Raw genomic sequence first — 26,408 nt, 5'->3', positions numbered from 1 at the left:
CGCCCGCTCACCCTGGCCCCTAAGACGGCCCTGATGATAAATATTATTCCATATTTCTAATAGTCCTTGGTATGTAGTTGTAGAGCAAGCAATTTTCCACAGTTAACGAAATTTGAACAACTATAGGCTTAGTGCCATTCTCCGACGGTGCTACCACCATCCAATAAACACCTACTTATACAAATACATAAGCTTAAATAATAGCGAGTACACGAAAAAATTATTATAGTATTACTTCGTAATAATATTATTTATTCGTAATTGCAATTTTTGAAAATCCTAAAAAAATAAAAAGGTAAATCTTTTGATATCTTTAGAAGGTTCTAAAGCCGGACTCAAATGACTCGTGTACTTGGCAAACATTTGTTATTGGTAGGTATATACTTGCCATGTAGGGCGAGTTGTTTACTAATGCAATTATTTGTCACTCGTCACGTCGTGTGAGCACCAAGCTTACCGTTGTTGTTTACAAAGATGGTATACTTGCCAAGAACACAAATTTTGGTATACTTGCCAACTATCCGAGTCGTTTGAGCTCAGCTTTATGTGTATTATAATTTAATATTCAAACTCAGACGGCTCGTGACTTGGCAAGTACACCAATATTTGCAAGTATAGCATTTTGTAAACAACAATGGTAAGCTTGGCTCTGACACGACACCACGAACGACAAATAATTGCACAAGTAAACAACTCACGCAACATGGTTATATTATATTCTAATAACAAATGTTTGCCAAGTACATTGCACGTTACAACGTTCTAAATAGCCATGGCAAGCTTGGAGCTCACACGACACAACGAGAGACAAATAATAGCACAAGCACACCAAGCTTTAAGCCGGACGCAGAGGACTCCTGTGCTTGACATTGACAAGCATTTGTTATTGGCAAATACTTGCCATGTCGTGTGAGGGGTTTACTTGTGCAATTATTTGTCACTAGTCGCGCCGCGTGAGTGCCAAGTTTGTTGATTACAAATAAAAAAAATGTTGTTTACAAACATGGAATACTTGCCAAGTATGCAAATATCGGTGTACTTGCCAAGTACGCGAGTCATCTGAGTCCGGCTTCAGATGAGTACAGCTACGACAGCGAGCATAGTTTTAGGCACCGGTTTTGGTAGTGTTGACATAACTGAAATCTTTTAAAGGTACATAATTATAATTTTAGAAGATGTTCATAAAAAATGCAAGCACTAGTTGAATAAAAAAGTATACCATTAATATTGAGCAAATTATATTTTATTATCATAATATAGTCTATTTAAATTTTTGATTATGTATTCGGCACTTTGTTTGCTCATCAGTTTCGTCGAACTGCCTAAATCCATGGTTGCTTTTGATAAAATCGGTGTGAGAAAGCCAGGAAGCTATAAAATGTTGTTCCGGGAAAGTTGTGTTGAATGTTATTTCACACAACAACTTCTTTGCGTATTATCATTTTTCGGCAATTTTATTATCATTTGAAATTGTCACAAAACAACATAACAATTTTTACTATACCTGTAACAGCGTTACGTTACACAAACTTCGTACCTGAGAAGTTTATAGTTTCAATAACTGCAATAGTTTTCAACTTAAAAAAATACCTATTGTCGCATAAATTGTATATTTCAAAATTTTAAAATAATTAATTATAACCGTAGAAGTCAAAACCCTATCACTTAAATATTATAATAAAAGAACATAATTCTTGATTAAATTTTAAAATATCCAACTTTACTAGATATCTAATAATATTTATAAATAAAATGATATTTTCTAGGAGGTCAAGTACCGTATGGCGTGATGGCTGCAGTAACAGGTTGGGGTGCTATGGATGAAGACGGTGACTACCTCCAAGTAGTCTATCTTCCAACCATGTCAAGAGAATCATGTATGAGAGGCTACGGAATTTTGACACAGAGAATGTTTTGCGCCGGTTACTTTGGATCGGAAAACAAAGATTCCTGCCAAGGAGACTCGGGAGGACCCCTTGTTGTCAACGGTACCATATATGGTATAGTTTCGTGGGGATATGGATGCACTAAAAAAGGATTTCCCGGTGTCTATGCCAACGTACCTGTTTTAAGTCGATTCATTAAGAAAGTGTCCAATTTAAAATAAATTTCTTTTAGTAAATACCTGGCATTTGTTGGCTTATATTAAGCATATACTTATACAGGGTGAGTATCAAATAAGTGCAAATATTTTAGGGGTAGTATATTTCGACCTCAGAGACACGTCTAAGTATAAGATTTTTTTCGCGGAAAAAAACATTTTTGAAGATTAGGAGTTTTTTGATTTTTTTTTGGAAATCCTTTAATTTTAAGTTAAAAAATCATAATATCTTTATAATATGACAGCATAGGTAGTAGATTAAATTTACAAGAAAGGAAACACAGAAAAGATACAGTGGTTTTCAATATTTAACCAAAAAAATCATGTTTTGCTTAGATTTTCAATCTAAAATAACTTGGTCGTTTTAGAGTTATTTGAAAAACGGTAAAGAGAAAATATGTTTCTTTTATTGAGATCTACCAGCCTTGAAAAAATTTGCACTTATTTAAGACTCACCCTGTATATGTATACATAGCTCTGCATAGTTCGATATCTTTCCAAAAAAATCCTTATATATTGTATTTCGCCACTGCACTGCAAGAAAATCTAGAAAATAAAATAATTATTTTTTGTAAACACTTCTGCGTTAAACCTAGACGGACACTGCTTGTCAGAAGTTATGTTTACAGTAATACAAATTTGCCTAACAAAGAAAAAAATATGCTTTTTATTTTGTAGATTTTCTTGCAGTGCAGTGGCGTTATGAATCCGCCACATAGGTATAGACATTTTTTATAGTTCGATATATTATGATAGGTGCTTTTCAACGGTAGATGATTAAAAATTAAAATATGTAATGAAAAATCAATATTACCAGAGTATTGTCTATAGTGTCATTAAACTCTCGTAAAGGTAACGATATATTTTATGTATTATAACAATTTACATTATTTAGTTAAAATATTATTTGTACTATTTTTATTAAATTTATTATTTATATTTATAATCATTTAGTCTAGTTTTTATACTCCTTTATTAGAACTAAATATTACTGTAAATAGTTGTTATTAGTTTGTATTTTTTTTAATATTACATACAATATCTAAAACTTTATATTCTTGCTTTATTATAAATTAATACAAATCTAAAACCAAACATTAATTATGCCACGGAAGTAGGAGATATTAGCCGATTGGGCTCCTCCACATGCGCAGTTCGCTTGACCTTGACATATGTGGCTTTCAAACCTCCTTGAGTGATTCCAGAAAGAACCTTGTTGTGAGACCTTAAACGACCTTTAAGGTTGACTTTCAGATGTATTTGAAATGCGTTTGTGTACCCTTCACAAGGAGCTTGATGGACAATCTTGAACGACCTGTAAGATTGACTTTCAGATGTCTTTGAAATTAGTCACCATGAATGTTCTTCTAGGCTGCCAAGGTGGGGGGTAGTTTAACATTGTGTATATAAAGCGACTTTCATGGAAACGTATTCAGATATAGAATCTCTTGTAAAGTAACAAGTCGTGTGTATACATTCCAAAGAAACATTGTGTGGTGTATTCAAAAGTGTTTGAAGGTATATTGCGTAAAAGTTTTTTCAAATATTTATTACATTTTTTTTAAAATGAGTATTTCAAAGAATACATTTGAACAAATTAATAAAAAGCTTGAAGAAATTGAATTAGTCGAACGTAAATCCATATCATCGTTGACAGTGGGAAAAATATATATTATTAAAAATATGGTGTCGATGACAACACGTTTTGGAAAAACAATTCTAGCAACATTACACGATAAAACAAGTAACTTAACATTCCAATCATTTCTACCAAAACGTGTTGTTCAGACTTTCACAGATGATCTAGTACAGCTCATAAATAAATTCGATGATAAATATTATTTATGTTATTTAGGGCAGAGTTCGGTATTAGCTGGTGGAAATACTAGAGCCCTCCTTAATTTTGGTGTGTTGGAGTAAACATTTATTAATATAATATTAAAAAAAAATGTAATAAAATGTTAAGTAACTTGTAATAATTACATTCATTGAATACTCACACATGTATTCTTGTTAAAGATGTGCGACGTTGTCACTGAAAAGTATGATTCTAATGCATATGATGAAGGCCAAATGTTACACGTTTATAAATTAGCTGTACAATTGAGAAAAATATGTGGCGACACCCTGAAATTCCTAAATCTTCTTGGAGACAATGATGATGATGAGAAATATATTAAATACCTTAAAACCTCAATAAACTATCGTATTGGAGCACATTTGTGTGAAAAGTATGTGTATGGTAGCATTAGTCTGGATACATTTTGCTCTGAAATGGTGGAGGAAGATTTAAGAAGTTTTTTACTTAGAATTCCACATATCCCAGATGATATTTCTGAGAAATATCTCCTCTATGAAGAGACATTTTCTGCAACCATCAATCCAGCATTACAAAAAGACGGAACCAGTAGTGTCTCGAACGATGTTGACACAGTAGATAACATGGAAGTCGATGTAGCAGCTAGCCTAGGCTAATACATTTTATACCTACACATTATATATTTACCATGAAAAACAAATTGTAAAACGTCATCAATAAATATGTACTACTACTATCACCCTGTTTTTTTTTATTATATATATTTATATAAATAAGAACAATTACTGAAAATATTTTAGTTATAGTTGAATATGGCTCCTGTTAACAATACAGTTGACAAGTTTGGACGCAAAAGAAATAATATCAAAGTGCGTACAATACGTGGTGCTGCTGGAATAGGATTTAAATTAACATCCAGTGGAGATTACGACATAACTCAAAAACGTTTAACGAATGTCGCTCATCCTAGAGATAAGACAGATGCTATAACAAAACAATATATTGACAAGGAACTTGTTCAATTGAACAAAGCATTTGCAAATATATTGAATAATGATGTGGAAGAGAAAATGATGAACGCGATAAAAAAAACTGTGGAAGAAAAAACGCGAGAATACATCCAAAGGATTATCGTGTTAGAAAAAAGAGTAAATCATATTATTAAAACTGAACAACAGGGGGGTGTTACTCCACTTAATAATAAATTCATATAATAATAGTACTTCCGTAGAAAACAGTTTAGTTCAGAGATGGCGACTAACAAAACAATTGATAAATTCGGTCGTAAGAATATTCATGATACTGTAGAAGTGTTGCGCAGCATGCCAGGAATTGGATATAAATTAACACCCAGTGGTGACTATAACATTCAAGGAAAACGAAGAATGTACCTTAGTGAGCCAATAGATAAGGTTGATGCAGTTGCAATGCAATATGCAGATGATAAAATACATAAAACAGTTGAAGTGTTGCGCAGCATACCCGGAATTGGATATAAATTAACACCCAGTGGCGACTATAACATTCAAGAAAAACGAATAATAAACCTTAGTGAGCCAATAGATAAGGCTGATGCAGTTACAATGCAATATGCAGATTATAAAATACATAAATTACAAGACCTTTATACTCGTATAATAACTAAGGATTTTATGACTCTAATATTGGCAAAGTTGGAATCTGAGATAGAACACAATAAGCCCAAATACGTGACGAGGATTGCAATTCTGGAAGACCAGCTGAATAAGTTTAAGGATACTAGGCGTTTGACGGATATCTCTGAACATATATTGGCAAATGTGAAATAAAAAAATATAGTAATAAATGTAGGTTTATTTAAATAAAATACGATTTAAAAAAAAATGTGTTGATTTTTTAATAGTACAAAGTAAACATATTATAAATTTTAAATAATATCAGAAGAATCAATCCATGAGTTAAACCTGGATGGAAAGCCTAACCACTTTACATAAAATTGCTTAACTTTATTTTTCTGTCGGTTACGCAGTATTCTTTCAACTAGATAAATACCCGGGGACTTTGTCTTCTGTAATTCGGCCTCATAAAAACATCCCTTAATTGGTTGACCTTCTACTGATTCTAGGATGTATGTCGGTGGCTGGGTGATGTTAACTTTTGCAACTTTAAACTGTTCAGTTGACCATGACGGAGTATATCCCTTATCAAAAATACTTTTGAATTTGCTTATTCGAACCACATCACCTAATCGAAATTTAAATTTTTTAGGTACAATTTTTATGTGATTGTAAGCGTCAATACGTGTGTTAGGATTAACATCAACCGGTTTCATTTGGGTGGTGCGGTGTTTCTTATTATTATACGTCTTCGTTACAGTAGGTAAAAGTTGTAGCCATTGGTATGAACCTCTAGCTGAAAACTCCTTATATAAATAATTCTTAAGTGTTCTTATTACTCGTTCTACAATTGCAGCTTTTTTGGTACTGAATGTAAAATAATGATTAATATTGTATTCTTCAACCATAGCTTGAAAAGTTCTATTGAAAAATTCCTTTCCTTGGTCGCTTTGTAGATTACTTGGTGCATACCCTGCTTCTGTAATAATATCCCTCATCGCCCTGGTAACTTCAACTCCAGTTTTATTCTTGACAGGTCTAGTGTACATATATTTAGAATAGCAATTTATACACACTAATATGTAACGATAACCATTATTTTCACTACTATATTGTTGCATTTCAGCCAAATCTATTTGCCACAAATCGCTATATCCCTTAATTATTGTACGCCTCCTTGGAAAATTTTTTCTAGCAGGTCTATGAAGTTCATTGACAATTTTTAACTTTTCAGGGCTAACCTCCATATTTCTAAAAGACGTATCTTGGAGAACTGATGAAAATTGCTACTTGCTTTTCTTAATAAATTATTCGTTCTTCCCGGAGTTCTTCAATTATAGATATTATTTCGTTATCATGTCCGGTGTGTCCCGCCATCTTTGAACTCCAGAGTAATCGTAAACGATCTATTAACTCTTTCGGTTTATTCCAATATACATAATTCACATTTTCCGAAATGACACGTTTTTGGAGGGGTAAGCTACCTTTTGAATTATTTTTCTGAATCCCAGTACCTAATCGAGTTCCTTGCATTAGAGGTTTTATGATACTTGTATACTTTCTCCACCTTGTAGCTCTCAACCCATACTTTTTATTATAGTCTGTATACGGTGCTTCTGTCAACTGCAAAATTGATTTATAATTTTCGATAACTTCGGGATCCATTTCACCTTCATTACCCAATGCTGGTGGATTTCTCAAGAAAAGTAGGTCGTAAAGTTCAGAGTTCCCTTGAAATTCACTAATTTTATTATTTTTGTCCACAAGAACAACATTACCGGGTGGAAAACGTATTTCCATTTTACCCATATACATCACATATTTGTTCTTCTTTTCACGTCGAACCCCATAAATATTGTCAAATAAAGATGGTTTAGCCGTAAATTCGTTTAGATAAGATTGAATTACACTGTCCGGAGATTCCACTGAGTAGTCACTAGATGTCATTGCAGAAGTATTTGAGGGTGGTGGTGTAACAAACCTTTCATCAAGCGTGTGTCTATGTATACTCGATTCATCCCAGAGAGGCTTCCGTGGTTTTATCAATGGAGTTGACGTTTCTTTTGGTGCACGCTCCGTAAATGCTGTCTGTGTGGGTGTACTTACACTTTCAGTTGATGTACCCATACTTATTTGATCGTATTTTGGTTTCAAACTTTTTTGTTTTTTAATAACATTGGATATAGATGTTAACGGTGTACTAATCGGTTCGTAAAATTTCTCCAATTCAATTTTATCGTGTACGCTTGCAGATTTAATTTGTTTAAATTTTTTTCGAACAGCATCTGTAGCTTCGACTAATTTGCGTTTCAAATCAATTTCCTCGTTCATTTTGGCTGTGGCCTACTACTATATCGTTTAGTTGTCAAATGAGCTTTAATTAAGATTACTCTATTAATATATAGCTATCGAACCCTACACGATATCTTCCAGAGTTTAAATCACTATCTTTATCGATAACTAAAAAACCATACTTATCGTTCCAACATTTTGCACACATCTCTTGAAATTGATTAAATGTTACATCAGGCGAAACATGGTCCGAATAAATATGACGTAGATTCATTTCATCCTGTTTAAACATAATAATTAAATTGGCATTATCGCGCACTAATTGTTTGGGAACTCGTGAGTATGTCTGGGCTAGGTAAAATGAATCCACATAATTGTGACGACCCATACTAAAATATGAGCGTATAACATCCTGTTTTTCACACATTACATCGTCGAATATAAAGATAGAATTTGGTTTAGCATCAGATGGTTCTAAAATACTGTTTGCATCACTAAATGTGTAGTAACCCAAACCCTTAATAGGTGTAAAAACTTTCTGCAGATACTCATATTTCGGTTGATACAACGACTTGGAATATATGTAAACATTTTCAAAACACAATCCCAACGGATGAGTAAGTAAGGTAATCATAACATTAGTTTTTCCACAGTTTGATGGTCCTATTAACAATCCACGAATCGATAAAGGGAGTAGCGGACCATGACGCCTTCTATATTTTGAAGTGTAACTGGACCCCACCTTTTTATCAATATTTTCGATATCTAGTTTCTGTTTAAGTTTTACAATCTTCATTTTTTTCTTCTAATAAAAAAAATAGTAGGTACATTAAAGTGAACGCCTGGGTTTAATGTTCATTCAGATGTCGCTCGTCAAACGAACTGGACGCTCTCGATATTCAAATAAAACTGGTAGTGGTATAGTTAATTCGTTAATTAATAAGTTACCGTTTGAGTTACATCTTCCCGGATATCAGTACTGTGGACCCGGTACAAAACTAAAAAAGCGTCTAGCGAGGGGCGATTTAGGTATTAACCCCTTGGATGCAGCTTGTAAGAAACACGATATAGTATATTCGCAAAATCTTAATAATTTGGGTGAACGTCATAAAGCAGATAGCGAACTTGAGCAACGTGCTTGGGAGAGAGTTAAATCTAAGGACTCTACTGCAAGTGAAAAAGCTTCAGCTTGGTTAGTAACAAATATTATGAAGGCAAAACAACGCTTTGGGATGGGGTATAGAGCGAGATCAAATAAGGGTAAAAGTATCAAAAAAGGAAAACGACTCCCAGCTAAATCTTTGAAAGGTGTGCGTAAACGTAAAAGATTACCCAAACTTGCTTTTGGAAAAGCGCTGAGACGACCGATTCAAGCCGAATTACGCAAAGCCGGAGGTAAAAAAATTGCTGAAAAAGACATTCTAAACGCTTCTCGAATAGCCTTAGCTGCAGCACGGAAATTCTTGCGAAAATCCGGTGGTAAAAGAAGAATTTGCACTCCTAGAATAATACCTATTCCAAAAGTGGGTGGCTTATTACCATTAATACCAATATTTGCCGGTCTTTCAGCTTTGGGATCACTGGCTGGAGGAGTTGGAGGTATCGTTCGTGCTATAAAGACGGCAAAAAATGAGAATTCTCAAAAGACAGGCGGCCGCCTAACTTTGAATTCAAAGGGGAATGGTATATATTTAAAACCATACCGATCAGGTTTAGGACTTTTTATGAACAAATCAAAAAACTCATAGGATCCCTGCCCCAAAGACCACTATCCAATATCGACATAAGCAAGTATGCATTTCAAATGAAAATACCAAATTTTAGAGGGGTTTATATGAGGGATACTCTTCCATGGCGTGGTCCAAAATGCTATGAATGTGCTATTGTTAACTTAGATAGTAGCAAGGGGTTAGGGACACATTGGGTGGCATACAAAAAGGTAAATTCACAAGTTATTTACTATGACAGTTTTGGTAATTTATCACCCCCTATAGAATTGCTAGAATATCTACGACGAGGTTCCAAAGCTGCCACTAATATTTACTATACATACGATCGTCAACAGAAGTTTGGAACAGTCTGGTGCGGACATTTGTGTTTAAAGTTTCTCTCAGAATCATAATATGTCTTTGACACCTCAGATGGATCGAGATCATTATAAAAAAATGGCTTTATCGCTTAAAGTCTACTATCGCCATGGTAGTTTACTAGAATTAACTTCTGAACAGTTAGAAAACATGCCAAAAGAAGTTATGATTACCTGTAAACCGAATGAAATTGCATTAGTATGGGATAAGTTACCGGAACACATGAAAAACGACATTGATATCCTTAAGTATCAATATTCTAGTGAACAATACAACAATTTATATGAAGAAGAAGAGAGTGACGTATCAACACCTAGAAAACTATATTGTTGCTATTGTAAAATGAGGGATGTAAATATTACCAATGAAAAAATAGAGCAAGGTAAACGTCGGTTCAGCTTTAACCCACTAAAATGCTGCAAACAACAATAAAAACCATGTTGAAGTTAATTTACCATCAGTTATGTCTTACACATTTACCTTAACGGGACGCTCTAGCGTCTTAAGTGCAAACTTTTATCCACCTATAGAACTGAATGCTACAGATAGATATGGACTTGCACTTGTTGGCTTCTATACGTACAACTCAATTTTTAACATAGACGAAAGTAACAATCGTTTCTCTTATAAGAAAACCGAAAAATCTAAATCTGTAAATATGATAATTCCACCTGGTGTTTACGAAATATACGAAATTGAAAAAGCTATGCTCACCGCATTAAAGGAGTCTACTAAAGAAAACGAGGATAATTTATTTTCACTGTTGGCCAACAACAACACACTAAAATGTGAGATTAAATCAAAATATATAATCGACTTCACGGAAGAAAAGAGTGTCGGAAAAATGCTCGGATTTGGTCGTGTTCTGCTAAAAAATGGTATAAAACACGAATCGACATTTCAAGTGGACATTATGAAAGTACGTATAATACGAGTAGATAGCAATATAACTTCGGGAGCATATCTTAATTCAAACGAATGCCATATATTGTTCGAATTCGATATAGAATCTGAGCCTGGCTTTAAAATCACAAAGGAGCCTTCAAATCCTATTTATTTACCATTAAGACCAGACGGGCGCCAGTTCTTAGATAACATCACACTACGCATCTTGGATGACAACGGTGATTTGATCAATTTCCAAAAAGAAAAGATTATAGTTAAGCTGGAATTGAAAAAGTTGACATAAATATGGGCTTCCGCTATAATTGTCAACCGCAAATTGTGCTTTCTTCTAGACTAGCAACGTATCCCAATAAAAGCAAGCGACCACCTAAACCAGAATCCATTTATAAACCAAACTTAAGGTGTGAAGGACGTCTACCACGACTCTCTACCAGAGATTATAAATTTCTACAATTTATTGGATTGAAAGTACGTAAACAATCAAAATGATGACAACTAGCGAAAAAATTGAAGTTTTTACAGAACCTATTCTCGATAATTCTATTGTTAGCTTGCAAGAACACACGTATAAACCATATGGATCTCCAAAATTTCAAAATTCCGACGAAATTCGAATTCCAGTTCATTTTCAGGATATTATTTTGGACATATCCGAAAGTTATATCTACATTGAGGGCACATTTGAGACTACCGACGCAACTAAAAAATGTTATTTATCAAATAATTCACTAGCTTTCCTTTTTGATGAAATCCGATACGAGATGGGTGGTGAAAAAGTTGCAGCAGTCAGAAAACCTGGGATAACTACAGCTTTAAAAACGATGGTTTCCTTTGGTACCGCACATACCAAACCGCTTCTAACATGTGGCTGGGGTCTAAACGAAAAGAAACAAGATATTTTAGATCTCTCCAGCAATATTTTTTCGGGTAAATTACCTTTAAAATATTTAATGGGTTTTGCCGAAGATTACACAAAGGGAATTTTTAATGTAAAGCAGGAATTGATTATAATAATCGCTCGTACCTTTAGCAATTGCTATATTGGTGAAGTGGAAGCTAATATAAAAATTAATAAAATTGAGTGGAAAATTCGCCATATAATCCCAGAAGATCGACAAAAACTTAAAATATTGTCTCGTATCAATAAAGGTAGTAATAGTGCAAATATTCATATGACTTTTCGAACGTGGGACCTTTACGAACTGCCTGCTTTAAGAGAGACTTCGTCAGATGTTTGGGCCATTAGAACTAGCACAAGTTTGGAGAAACCTCGTTATATTATCATCGGATTTCAAGATAATAATAATTCGGAAAATTTTAAGAATAACGCAACCCAGTTTACTTCTGCCAACGTTAGTGATATTAGAGTGTATCTTAACTCAACTGTTTTCCCTTACGAGAGATGGAACCTAGATTTTACAAAAAAACTGTACGCTGCAGCCTATTACAATTATGAAAATTTCCAAAGAAGCTATTATGGACGCGAATTTAATGATCCTATGATGCATTTCGGCGAATACACAAAAAATCCAGTATTCCTAGTCGATTGCGTTCACCAGACAGAGAATGTGAAATCTTCAACCGTAGATGTGAAAATCGAGTTCCAAACACGAGATAGCAAATTTCCAAAAGACACAAAAGTATACGCCTTAATAATACATGACTCAATAATTAATTATAATATTTTAAATGGTTCGGTGTCGAACCAATCTGTATTCTAATGTTAAGGAATAATTTTTTGACACAAAAAAAAAATAATGTTTTAATAGTGCATTATTGTTATTTTAATTATAACATTTTACATTGTTCGAGTTCGACCAAGTTGTATTTTAACTTTAAGGTTTACTGTTTTACACGATAATTTTTTTATATGATATATTAAATAGTTCGGTGTCGAATAAACCTGTTTTTTAATTTTAAGTTGTTTTTAATTATCGATCTAGTGTCTAGTAAAAAGTTTTATTAAAATAAATAGATATATAAATACATTTGGTTTTTATTCTTTTTTTTTATAATTCTTATTGTGGTTCTAAAAAGAACCGATTTTATTATATCTAGTGGATCGACGATTATTTATGGGGTAGTTGAGTCTGCTTCTCCATCGTCATCATCATCCTCAACGATTTCTGGAACCCACATCCAAGAGCTGTCAGCTGGTCCAGCTAATTCGTCCGGTGGTTGACATGGAGTCCACCAACTTGAGGAATCAGGTAAAGTGTCCTCCTCCGAATCGGTTTCTTGATTGTATTCTTCCAAGTCAATCTCGATGCGTTGACCTTCCTCAAAAAATTCGGTTTCTTCCGAGGAATTCGAGTCGGGTGACGCTGGGCGCTCCACTCTTTCAGTTTCTAGACTGAATACAAACGAAGAGGAATCTGACATGATGGTTACTGATCCCAAGAATGTGAGCTTTGAGCTATTTATTTCCCGAACAGTGTTGCCGTTTCACAAATATTTTCCGAAAAAATACTTAACAAACATGCGCATAATAATTTAGTTATATTTAGTTATATTAATAAATTTAGTTATATTTATACAGCTTTTTTTTACTAATAAAAAAAAAAAAAGTTTTACGATCAAGTAGGCTTTGAACCCCCACGAAAATCGTGTCATTGTCGGTCAAAAAAAAAAAAAAAAGGTTCGGTTCGACATTGTCCCATTTTTACAACAGATAAGAACCACCCGTTGGCCAGGTGTTTCAGTTTCAAAAGAATATTTACCTGTGCGAAGAGAATGTGATAAGTGGATAAGATGGTACTTAAGCTACTGAATTTTCAAAGCTTACTTCGACGTTAATCAATTTTACAACAGGGAAGGACCACCCGTCGGGCAGGTGTTTGCGAGGGTGGATATCAATCAGTTTACAAAGGGGTGGAATATTGGCAGCGGTCGTCCCAACTCTACCTTGAAAATACTGTCATTGTCGGTCAAAAAAAAAAGGTTCGGTTCGACATTGACCCATTTTTTACAACAGATAAGAACCACCCGTTGGCCAGGTATTTCAGTTTCAAAAGAATAGTTACCTGTGCGAAGAGAATGTGATAAGTGGATAAGATGGTACTTAAGCTACTGAATGTTCAAAGCTTACTTCGACGTTAATCAATTTTACAACAGGGAAGGACCACCCGTCGGGCAGGTGTTTGCGAGGGTGGATTGTCAGCCAAAAAAAAAAAAGGTTCGGTTCGTTATCGACCCATTTTACAACAGAGAACGTTTTCAGGTGTGCCAGATGTTTCAGTTTCAAAAGAATATTTACATCGGCGTAGATAATGTGGGAAGTTGGTACTAAAAGGATACTTAAGCTACTGATTTTTCAAAATTTGGTTCAACGTCAATCAATCAATTTTACAATAGGTAAGGACCACCCGTCGGGCAGGTGTTTTCAGGTTTAGACGTTCCAAGAAATTTTACCTACGCTACTTATACGTCTTATACGACGCTAATAGTTTTGATTTTTGCCTTTCTGTTATTGGTTCAATCCCCGATAACCCAGTAAGGGTGGTTTTTCAAGATTTACTTTTTTTATTGTTAGGCTTTCTTTTGCAAAAGTAACATCCAACGTAATTTTCTTTTTTTATCTATAGAAATATAAAAAGAAATATAATATATAATATATAAAAAGAAAAAAATATATATAGAATATAACTCCGATAATAAATAAATAATTTAAATTAATATATGTGGGGTTCTAAGATTTTTTTATTTATAATAAGATTGTTCTAAGATTATTTTATTTTAAAATGTTTAACTATATACAAGAAAAAAGTAATTTTCTTTTATTTTATCTATAGAATATATCTCATAATAATAAATTAAACTAATATATATGGGGTTCTAAGATTTTTTTTATTTATAATAAAATTGTTCTAAGATTATTTTATTTTATAATTTTTAACTATATACAAGAAAAAAGTAATTTTCTTTTATGTTATCTTTAGAATATATCTCATAAAAATAAATTAAACTAATATATATGGGGTTCTAAGATTTTTTTATTTATAATAAGATTGTTCTATGATTATTTTATTTTATAATTTTTAACTATATACAAGTAAAAAGTAATTTTCTTTTATTTTATCTACAGAATATATCTCATAAAAATAAATTAAACTAATATATATGGGGTTCTAAGATTTTTTTTATTTATAATAAGATTGTTCTCAGATTATTCTATTTTATAATTTTTAACTATATACAAGAAAAAAATTTAAAATTTTTAATTTATAAATTTATTAACTATACAAAATACTATTACACTATTACAATACTATTATACAAAACTATACACATTACTATATACAAAAAAAATATATATTATTGCAAACAAAAAAAAAATATACTAAAAATTACACTTATACATAAAAAAATATTAATTTTCAATAAACATTGCCGCTAAAGCGTCCTTTTGAGATTTTTGGATGCTCATTTTTTTCTTTTGAGCATCAAGCTCCAATTTGGCTCGCTTTAGGGCTTCCTCTGCCATTTTCACTGCCGCTTCAGCCTTTGCCACCGCGGCTGCACCATCCTCTTGATTTTTTCTATAGGATTTCATCCATATCTGGATGTGTTGCGCCAAACCAAGCTTCTCCACAGGTGATGGTGCGACACGATGTGATAAAGACCCCGACAATGTAGCAATTGTTGTTGATGATGATGAAGATACTGTTTTCTTTCTTCTCCTCTCAGTATTAGTTTCATCCATCGTCAACATTCGCTTTAAATTTGGTAGAGCTGAGCCGGGCGAATGCTGTTTCTGCGATATTCTTGATTGTTCTTCATTTTCTTGATATTTCCTATTGTCTCCACTCTCGTTTTGAACAAGATCTTCAAAATCTAAGATCACTGTGTAGTTCGGATCTTCGCAGTCCGGAAGGGAATTTAATATTTCCTCACCATTTACAGAAGACATGTTTTTTATCTCTTCGGCAATATCTGAAGACTAATGCAATAACGTATGAGGAACTCTATCTTATAGCCGATCTCCCCACTGTTACACCCTCTGCGCATACTATGCAGTATTATAGAATAACTAGGAATTTTTCAAGCCTATGGCAACATCGCATTCTTCCTTCGTCTAGTTCTTACCCTGAACCCACTAGTGATCTATAAGTGTATTATTTGTATTTACTTTTGTTCTAATAAAAAAAAAAATAATCACAATAATTATTGTAAAATAGCCTTTATTTTAAACCATTTGAAAAAAAAATACTATAATTACAACTTCCTGTCTTAACCAATACACTAATTATTTTAAGAGACTTAATATAGTCCTCATTCTATGTTCACACTTTTTTAGACGCTCCTCCCTAATCTGAAGTTCCAGTTGTTGTAGTGCAAGTGTTTCTCGCGCTTCCACTACACTCAATTCAATTTGCTTGAATTCGTCCAAGAACTGTTCTTTTATTCGCACCACTTGGGCGAACAGGTTTCGCTCTTCCTCACTCAAGTAGTCGTCGAAAGTCTGCTCTTCTTGCTGTTGCTGCTGCTGCTGCTGTGGGTGTTGAACCGGTTGCGACTCTTGCTGCAATTGTTGGAGCAGCTCGTGGTGAGGTTGCTGTTCTTGTTTTTCCTTATTACACTTAGTATTACGTTTTTCACCACCACTTTTTCTCTTATAAGGTGTCTCCCCCTTCAGTATGTTCTTCAACTTTGATCCGGATTGTTTGTTTTTACCCCCTACTGGAGATGGTTTAGGCTGAACCACCTGAATATTTGATATAATATTCACTTTTGGTTTTTTCTTCTCCTCTTCCACCACTTTCGCAAATATGCGATCAAACTCTTCACTCTCAAGTTGGAAATCGATATCATCACAAATTATATTTGCCATTATAGTCTGCGTATTAAATAGGTTATGTTCGGACATCTCTCGCTAGGAAAACTAATGAAATTTATACTGTTGAGCTACTTTTTATACACGAACACCCCACTACAAACTCTCCCTATACCTGATGCATGCGGTTTGAATATTATTCTTCAATATGTTTCAAGGGTAAAGTTACATTAAACAGAGTGTATCTTAAATGTTCGGTTATATACTTTAACCTTAAAAAGTCCTTAACATCAAGATCTAAAGGGCGCGTTCAGGGACGGTTAGCGGTTGCGTAAGTGGTCTCTTTTTACACACAAAAAAACAGTCAGCCGCTTAGCAAAAGTTTCAGCGACCGGTCAGCCGCTGTGTCCCCTGAACGCACACAAACTCTCGATATTAAGATGTAACATTGTTGCCATTTAAATGTTCTCGACATTGGAATATTGAAACTGGTTGCAGTAGGGAGCTATTCACAAAATAGTGGGCGGAGTTAAAGATAGTAGGAGGAGTTAAAATCATGGTGGGGTTTACTTCTACTTAAAGCTCAAATCTGTGTTGTATTCTATCATATACTGTCACTTAGTGATACAGTACATTACTAAAATATCAAACCAGTGTCCATTTCTTACAAGTTAACTATGGATTTGTGGAAACCAGTAAAAACTCCAACACCACCGCCAGCTGACATATCCTGGGATGAACCATGGGAGACGGTTCCACCAAAACCAGCCGATATGATGCCTCCATCAATACCAGCTGATGTATCATGGGACGAACCATGGGAGACGGTTTCAATAAAACCAACCGATATGTCGCCTCCGTCAATACCAGCTGATGTATCCTGGGACGAACCATGGGAGATAGTTCCACCAAAACCAGCCGAGATGACGCCTCCACCAATACCAGCCGACATATCCTGGGACGAACCATGGGAGACGGTTTCGCCAAAACCAGTCGATACGACGCCTCCACCAATACCATACGATATATCCTGGGATCAGCTGGATGAGACGGTCCCACCATCCGATTTATCGTGGGACGAACCAGGGCAGGGATACTGCCCAGAGGAGTATTATAGGGTGAATCCTATAATACTACCTACACCGCAAGGACTCAATAAAAAACAGAGAAAAATATTTAGAGAGCGTGAACGTAAAAGACACGCTCTCTTTAATACCCCGCAGTGCTATCTATATAATTTATAGTTTATTTTTAATAATTATAATTTATAGTTTTTTTTTAAATAAATAAATATTATTAATACATTTTTTTATTTTTTTTAACAGCCCTAATACACCAATATATGCTCAGAGTTGAGAAGAAAATCATATATAGGTAGTGTTATCATTAACTTTGAAAATCTGCATTTTTTTTCTTTAAAATGAGTAGTTAAAAGGAGTAGCTAAAATGAGTTGTTGGGTCACAATGCTATCTTTTTTTTAATCAATGTTTTTTTTTTTTGTTAATAGACCTAAACACACTAATATATGTTCAGAGTTTCTGACTTGAAAAATGAATAGCTTCTAAGAAAATGTGCATTTTTCTTTAAATTGTATTTGAAATTATTGCTGACTTAAGAATAAGATATATTTGTCTGCAGCTGTACAGACTGCCAAACTATTTTTCTTCTTTGTTCTAATTTTTTATCCTACACTATAAAATGCAGTGATCTCAGTTCATGTTTGGTAGCTTTGTTAAGTGTTTAGTTTAAATATCTATGGAATAATAACACAATCTCTTTAACTTTTAGTAGGAATTATCTTAATTAAGTATTAAATTCAGATGTGAATATGAACAATAAAAAAAAAAACACATAGATTTTTTTTTTGGAAACAAATATGATTTTATTTAAGTAATATAAAAATAAATCACAGTTAAATAAGCTTTTCTAAAACATGTTAACAAAAAAAAAAATACATAAAAATTTAAACATTTACAAAGCACAAATGCGTAATGGACACAGTTATATACATTTACATATTCTATTTTCAATTAAAACTAATATCTACAGATAGGACTTTTCAACTTATACGCTTTCATCTATTTCATCTCGAAGCATCTGTTCGGCGATATATAAAAATATATTTAAATTAGTATCGGGATCTGTTTTATAAAACTCAATATCTGTATGCCCCCAAGGTAGAGTTTTTGTTGTCGTAGGAATTAGATATCTTTTGTCATCTCTAGAATTAAGAGCCACTCGGTTGGTTATCATCGTGTAAACGTCGTGCAAGTCACTTTTGAAAGATTTCATTTTACGAAATATAAGACCACCACGTTCTACTACTTTCTTATAATCGTCTACAGTTAAATCTTTTGCGATTATTGGTTTTTTTACACCTTTTGCCTTTTTTATTTCAGTGTTGACTGAGGCCACATAATAAGCTTTGGCACCTGTGCCATAGAAGCATTTTATTGGATCAGATGGAAATTCATCTTTCATTCTACCCAATATCGATTCGCTTTTCTTAATGTTGTAGTTGTTATTAAATGCATAATTTGATGTATCAAATTTTGTTGGGTTTTCAACCATAATCTGGTAAAAATTTTCCGTATATATTTTTAATATCAATGAATCCGTGTCAGTGTACAATAGAGAAGCGTCAGCGCCAAACTTTTTTTTAATAAAATTATAGAAAAAATCATAAATTACAACTTTAGACATATCCAATATTGAAAATCCCGTATATATAGGTTTATCATATAGTATTTTCAGTCTACCCATATGAATTGCGACTAAATCTTCAGTAAAAATTGAGCTGGTTTTAAAATTTGGACGAGCAATCAAAGCCTGGGCTCCTAATCGTTTACCTTTATTTTCCCAATGAGTGACTAATTTAATATCTTTACGATTTTCAACATTTTCCATGGTTTTTCCAAAAACGGCATTATTATATAGTTTAAATAAGTCTTTTTTAAATTTAGTTTTAGATTTATTCCTTAGTTCTGTATTAAAATCGATATATTTTTTTAACCATCGTGACTGCTGGAATTTTAATACCCTATGAATTTCTGTTACTATCAGATCATTTTTTATGGCTTGTTTGAGTGTTTGATAATGAACAATATATTTTCTTTTATCGTTTAAATTCGGAATTAGTTTTGTTAATTTTGATGTTTCCGTAGGTGGCACTATATTTTCAACTAAGAACGGAAGATCTGAATGTTTATCGTGCAAGTGCTTAGGATAATGTATATCAACTTCCAAAACGTAACCGTATTTACTATCGTCTTCAACATTCATTATGTCTAAATCTATTATTTCACGTTCTGTTAACCAACGGAAATCTCTTAATGGTAATGGTTGAGACATACTATATCCATATAAATTTGTTGCGTCTAAATACATAATAAATGATGAAGGTTCTGAAGGATTATAATTTGGAAGAAACTTATTATTTGCTATATGTTTTCTTTCCGAACACTGACTTACACCACCACGAATACCGTTTTTAAAAAAGTGAATCATATCAATATCCGTTAGCAATTCTAACTCTACCTTGGTCATGCGCAGCATTGAGTCAAATGACAAGCTGGGTAAACTATAGTATTGAAGTGGATCCAATTTATGTATTTTTAAACTTGTATCGCGAAAATTTTCGAAAACATCGCACAGAAGAAGAGTATCCGATTTTAAGTATAAATCCGAATAATCCCCTAGAGTTTTGCAATTGAATAAGCGCCAGACATCCTTTGCTCTTTGATAGTCCACATCGCTAATATGTTCGTTATTTAAATCATCGTAAAATTCATGTTTAGTAGGAAGTGAACGGTTATTCATTTTCTTCAAACTATCCATAAATGTATACGGAAATACACCTTTTTGACGCATTAGGTCAAATTTTTCTTTCTCCGGAAAATGCTTTTTTGTTTCCTTAAAGTTTTCAATTGATAAACCATTTCCCAAATTTGAAAGAGATGTAGATAAAAATTTAAAACTGTCTATAAACCTCAATTTTAAATATTTCTTTTTTACCTCACCCTTACTACCTACATAATCGTCAACGTAAATGCTTTTTGTAAACGAGACATACTTTTCTTTACTCTGGGCAATAATATCAATTTTGTCTCCATGACGACATAATTCCTTAATGAACATATGAGAATCGTAGCCGCTTAAATTGTGAAAGACAATGGGTACAAAGTTGGGTAATTTAAAATTTATATTACAGGTTCCGTGAGCTGCACCTCTGTATTTTCCGGTGAGATGGCAGTGGTCCCTAACTTTTTGCTCTTGGATATCAAATAATCTTTCACATATAAAACATGTTTTTGCGTTAATAAACTCAAGTTTTTCTTTATTGCTCAATGGGATCATCTTCTTAAAATCTTTTAGATATATGTTGTAAATACTTCTTAAATCATTTTCTATGTGAGAAACAAACTCTTTAGCGGCGTCCTTACCGCGATACGTCTCAAATTTAGAAAAACTATCATCGAAAGAACATTTTATCAAATAAGCGAACGAATAAGGTTCGTGTTTGACGCTTTTTAATGTATATGATTTTGTTGAACTTGGCGCAACAGTAGCAATCGGTTTAAGAATTGATTCAAAATCGGCATATACTACAAACGGTACCCTTAATTGTTTTTCGATGTTTTCGAATTTTAGAATGTTTTCGGGAACGCATTTACCGTATTTATCAAGCTTATGGGTCACAGACGGTATTGATGTGTACACGTGATTACAGTCATGATTCTGATGCAATACCAAAGCATGTGCTGAACTGAAATGTAATAAACAACCATCGCAAAAGTAAAGCTTATGTTGATGAGAGTTTATTTGGCTGGAAACAAGACGAGACAAGTTTTTTATCCAGCAATAATGTGTTTTAACACAATTTATATTGCATATATGTCCATCACTATTAACTTTACAATCTTCAATTAGTAATAGTAAATTCACATGTACCACCAATTTCCTTTCTGTGTACCGCAATGGACCTACAACTTCCCAAACTATTTTATTATTTTCAATTTTGCTTTCGAGACCATAAACGTTAACTGATATATTATTCAATTGTTCAAAAGTTTTTATATCGCGCAAATTCATTGGAAAATCCAAACCTGCTATATTTAACAATGTTGCAAAATGTGGATATGAAGATAGTTCTGCAATTTTAGACTTAGCTGGACACAAGGCTGACGTTATGGCCCACGCAAAACAATACTGATCCATGTTTCTGACATTGACAACGGCTTCTTTTCTCCGAATGGGAGTTGGCAACTCAACGAATGAAGATCCACCGATAGGGTTAAACTTGTTAACGTTAATTTCTAAGTACATAATTTTTTGTAAGGCCCAACCTAAAATAAACTGAAATATTATTCTCTATACATCTTATTTAACTTTAGTATCTATAACATACCTGAGTCTTTTTCAAGAAATTCAGATGCTTGTGTCATCAATTTATCGACAAACCATAAATATTTCTCATCTAAGTCTGAAGACCCATCGATAATTTGATTAGCAGTATTAAATGATTTCTCGCTACTATAATTTTCAGTGGATGGTAAAATATAAGAACCAAATACTTCCATGTTTACTTTGATGCTGTTATGAGCAAAAATTATGTTTTTCAATAGGTCTAACACTGTGGATTTTATTTCATTAAAGAACATTTGGTAATCTATGTAGACATTAACTGCACATACTCGATAACTAACGATCCTACATTTAAATGCAGTTTGAATAATTTGGACGTTTTCTGATAATGGAATTGCTGCATTATTCCTATGCTGCAATGTTCTCTCATGACGGGATATCTGATTGCTGGGAATTGTGATATTACATGACGTACAGGTGTGCTGAACATTTGATATTGATGGGTGTAGAGCTTGACGTTTAGGTGTTGAAGGTCCAGGGTCGGTTGCTTTTTTACACGATTCGGCTTTATGGCGCCGCATATTATAACTTCGCGTAAACGATTTACCACAAGCTTCACATATATATAACATTTTGTTAATGTAAACTTTATAAGTAATTACTGAACAACCTATACAATGCTGCACACACCAAAAATATATACGTTACAATAAGATTCTGTAGAGGCATGTCAGAGTTTAAATAAGACCTCCCCCCCCACCCATATTCTCCTAAGAGCATCGATACGCACGATTCATTCCAAAGACATCTGGTCTTTCAAGATCATACATCAAGGTCCTTGTGAAGGGTACACAAACGCATTTCAAATACATCTGAAAGTCAACCTTAAAGGTCGTTTAAGGTCTCACAACAAGGTTCTTTCTGGAATCACTCAAGGAGGTTTGAAAGCCACATATGTCAAGGTCAAGCGAACTGCGCATGTGGAGGAGCCCAATCGGCTAATATCTCCTACTCACGGATACTATTTTGTTGATCATATTTTCTTATATATGATTTTGTAAGCAGGTAGTAACAGAAGGCACCCTGTGTGATACTATCCAAACAGAACTCACTGAGAGATGGTGCAGAACTGTCGGAGTATCAAAACCGCCGTACTGCAATTCACCAGAAAAAAAAAATCTGAAAAACTTGAAAAGAATCCATCTACATATACTGGACAGTAAACTTCTATGGAACAGGCATATTAAGAACATTACCAACAAAGCCACAAAGGCTCACCTAATATGCAGAAACTGGCGAAAAATAGAAAACTAACATTTTGCACTGGATGTATACCATGATAGTAAAACCTATGATTACCTATGGAGCAGCTGCGTGGTACACAAAACTGAAGCAACGTACAGCAAAGCAAAATCTGTGCAAAGTACAGAGACTGGCATTCATTTCCACCATAGGTGCCATGAGAACATGCCCAACAGCAGCAGTGGAGGTCATTCTATAGACGTAACACCACTACACATTGTCGTCGGTAGATATATCAATGATTAGAATGGTCATTGACGGAAACAATACCGGGAGAATTGTCAGGTCAGGGGCTTGGAACACCCTTAAAAAGATAATTCCACTCCTGCAAATCCCAGTGGATATGTCATATCAAGAATGTACAACTTTGAGAAACACCTCACTGTAGTATTGGACAATAAAAAGGATTGGAAGAGAGAAACGTTTGTTCAGCATATAAAAGACCATACCATAACGTGGTATACTGATGCTTCCAAAACCAAAGCAGCAACAGAAGTGTTGAGAGGACAGGAATATTTGCCTAAATACCCCGAATCAATGGGCACCTACCTCAGCATCCTTCAGGCAGAAATCTACTGTATCAAAAGATCCATATAATTTATCTTAGATAGGAACTATAGATAACAGAAAATGGTCATCTTATTTGATAGCCAAGCAGCACTAAAAGCGACCAGATCAATAACCATCAATTCGAAGTTGGTCCAAGAATACAACTAGAGAAGTTGAACAAATTAGGCAAAAAATATAGATGACAACTCACCAAAGGATAGAGGCAATGAAAAAGCAAACGATCTAGCTAGAAAAGGACTGAATACTCCACTTACTGATCCAGAACCGTTATGCTTTCCAAGTGGAAACCAACGTAAAGCGGAACTGAAGAACCTGGAAGACTCCATCCGTAACATGGAATAGAAATCCTCCAACAGTCTAAGATACTCTCTCTACTAAAAAAAATTCTCAGAACTTACAACCGAGAAAAATCGAAGATTTTCCTTGATTTAAGCAAGAACAATAGTCAGATTGCAAAGGGGTTTTTAACAGGATGCTGTCTCCTCAATGAACACCTCAGTATATTGAAACTAAGAAGCAATGCTGAAAGTCGATTTGTTCGTTTCATGTTTTCCATCAACTCGAACTGGGTCCCTTTCAAAGCCAGACTTGGTCTTCAAAAATAGAAAATAGTCACAGGGTGCTAAATCATGCAAATTATTTAGATCGGTGCGTGTTAGACCTCGTATGTTATGCGTGTATTTTGTTCAGTTCTACGTTCTCTTAATTCTTATTACCATAAGCTATTTTTGTGAGCCTTAAGGCATTCCCTTATCATCATCATCATCACGCAGCCCCCTTTCACGTCCATAGTTGAACATAGGCCTCCTCCAAACGTCTCCAGTTCTCGCGGTTTTTAGCTGTTGCAATCCAGTTACAGTACGTCTGTTCGTTCTGTAGCTACGGGGTATCCGTGAGAGTGGAAACGATATTCTCTCCATGTTTTTCGTAAAAAATTAGACGACGCGTCCCATCAATAAAAATTCGACAAATTTGCAAGTAGCCAATAAAATGAGTGGGCGGAGCGATTTGCGGTGACGTACTCGTCAAGTCGACGTATAAAATACGACGTTGTTTATTTAAATCTTTTTTGTCCGCATTCCTTTCATATCCAGCAGACGTACTGTAGTTGTTATTCGTTTCAGGTCGTCGGTCCATCGGGTGGGAGGTCTGCCTTGGCTACGCTTGTCGGCTCTTGGTCTCCACTCTATAAGTCTTTTGGTCCATCTCCCGTCTGCCATTCTAGCAATGTGTCCAGCCCATCTCCACTTTTGTTTTGTGATTCGCTGGATAATGTCATCCACTCCCGGCGTATCTCTTCATTTCTTACTCGATCTCTCAAAGTCAGGCCAATCATAGATCTCTCCATCCGCCTCTTTGTCACTCTCAATTTTTCTGCGGTTGCTTTTGTTAGAGTGAGTGTCTCTGCGCCATAGGTCAAAACCGGGAGGATACATTGGTTAAATGCCTTTCTTTTTAGGTGTATTGGGATATTTGCTCTAAAGATGTCCCTCATTTTTCCGTAAGCCGCCCATCCGAAGGTAATTCGTCTAGCCAGTTCACAGGTTTGATTATCTCTGCTTATTTTGATCTCATGGCCCAAGTATACATATTTGTGGACTAATTCTATTCTGTTTTTGTGAATTTGTATGTGTTCGCTGGGCACCATATTAGACATTATCTTAGTCTTGTTAAAATTTATTGTTAGTCCAATCTCGTGTAATGCATCGTTAAGTTCTTGAAGCATGTCTTTGATCTCTCCCAGACTATCTGACACTATAACGATATCATCCGCAAAGCGTAGATGGTTGAGTATCCCTCCATCGATAACTATTCCTTTTTGTTGCCAAGCTAGCATTTTGAATGCATGCTCAAGAACAGTTATAAACAATTTTGGCGACATGGTATCGCCCTGCCTAACTCCTCTTTTTATTTTTATCTGGTTAGTTGTGGAATGTAGATTTACAGTTGTTGTAGCATTGTCATATATGTTTTTTATTATGTTACAATATCGATGGTCGATTCTACATTCTTGTAGCGCTGTTAGGAAGGCTTTTTAAAATCGACAAATATCAGTGCTAGGGGACGATTGTATTCGATGGTTTTTTTTATTACGGTTTTTAAACACTGCAGATAATCGTTGGTACCAAATTCGGAAAGGAAACCAGCTTGCTCTTTAGGTTGGTAGAAGTCCAATTTTGCCTCTAGTCTATTTATTATAATTCGGGTATATAGTTTATAAAGATGGTTAAGAAGGCTAATTGGTCTGTAATTTTCCAGGTCTGCTATGTCTCATTTTTTATGTAAGAGGATAATTATTGAGTTATTCCACTTTGTAGGGATATTTTGATTTTCCAGACAGAGATTGAACAGCCGTTGAATATTGGTCATTAATACTGTTCCTCCCATCTTTATCGCTTCTGTGACGACACCATCATCCCCCGGAGCTTTATTGTTCTTCATATTTTTTAGAGCATTGTAAATTTCACTTACAGAGATTTCCGGAACATCCTCAGAACCCTGATTTTGAACCTTTCCTTGTAGGTACTTCCTCGAGTCTAGAGTAAAATGGTTGGTGTATAGTGTTTCATAGAATGTTTCCACAATCTGTAATTCCCT

General features: G+C 34.3%; 4 protein-coding genes across 4 annotated transcripts in view; 3 read left to right on the top strand and 1 right to left on the bottom strand.

The window, feature by feature from the left end:
- Window positions 1-2,299, top strand: part of LOC115879706 (transmembrane protease serine 9-like) — a 47,441-nt gene extending 45,142 nt beyond the window's left edge. Inside the window, exon 9 of the mRNA XM_030896664.1 lies at window positions 1,767-2,299. Within this exon, the coding sequence (XP_030752524.1) occupies window positions 1,767-2,107 (341 nt within the window). The 3' untranslated portion in view covers window positions 2,108-2,299. The remainder of the gene's footprint in view (window positions 1-1,766) is intronic.
- Window positions 2,300-11,259: 8,960 nt separating this feature from the next.
- Window positions 11,260-21,947, top strand: LOC115879789. The gene is made up of 2 exons (XM_030896777.1): window positions 11,260-14,154; window positions 21,737-21,947. Exon 1 carries the CDS (start codon window positions 11,286-11,288, stop codon window positions 12,519-12,521), a length of 1,236 nt encoding a protein of 411 aa, XP_030752637.1. The 5' UTR covers window positions 11,260-11,285; the 3' UTR covers window positions 12,522-14,154; window positions 21,737-21,947.
- Window positions 17,251-17,817, top strand: LOC115879705 (resuscitation-promoting factor RpfA-like). Its single transcript, XM_030896662.1, has one exon. It carries the CDS (start codon window positions 17,251-17,253, stop codon window positions 17,815-17,817), a length of 567 nt encoding a protein of 188 aa, XP_030752522.1.
- LOC115879788 lies at window positions 18,501-22,945 on the bottom strand. Its single transcript, XM_030896775.1, has 2 exons — window positions 21,982-22,945; window positions 18,501-21,919 (listed from the first exon to the last, which is right to left on the bottom strand). The coding sequence occupies exons 1-2, from the start codon at window positions 22,568-22,570 to the stop codon at window positions 18,639-18,641; spliced, it is 3,870 nt and encodes a 1,289-aa protein (XP_030752635.1). The 5' UTR covers window positions 22,571-22,945; the 3' UTR covers window positions 18,501-18,638.
- Window positions 22,946-26,408: the final 3,463 nt, after the last annotated feature.

Source organism: Sitophilus oryzae, unplaced genomic scaffold, assembly GCF_002938485.1.
Source record: "Sitophilus oryzae breed Bouriz unplaced genomic scaffold, Soryzae_2.0 scaffold_1586_pilon_pilon, whole genome shotgun sequence".
Taxonomy (NCBI): Eukaryota; Metazoa; Arthropoda; class Insecta; order Coleoptera; family Curculionidae; genus Sitophilus; species Sitophilus oryzae.
This window is presented reverse-complemented; position numbering and strand designations above follow the sequence as displayed.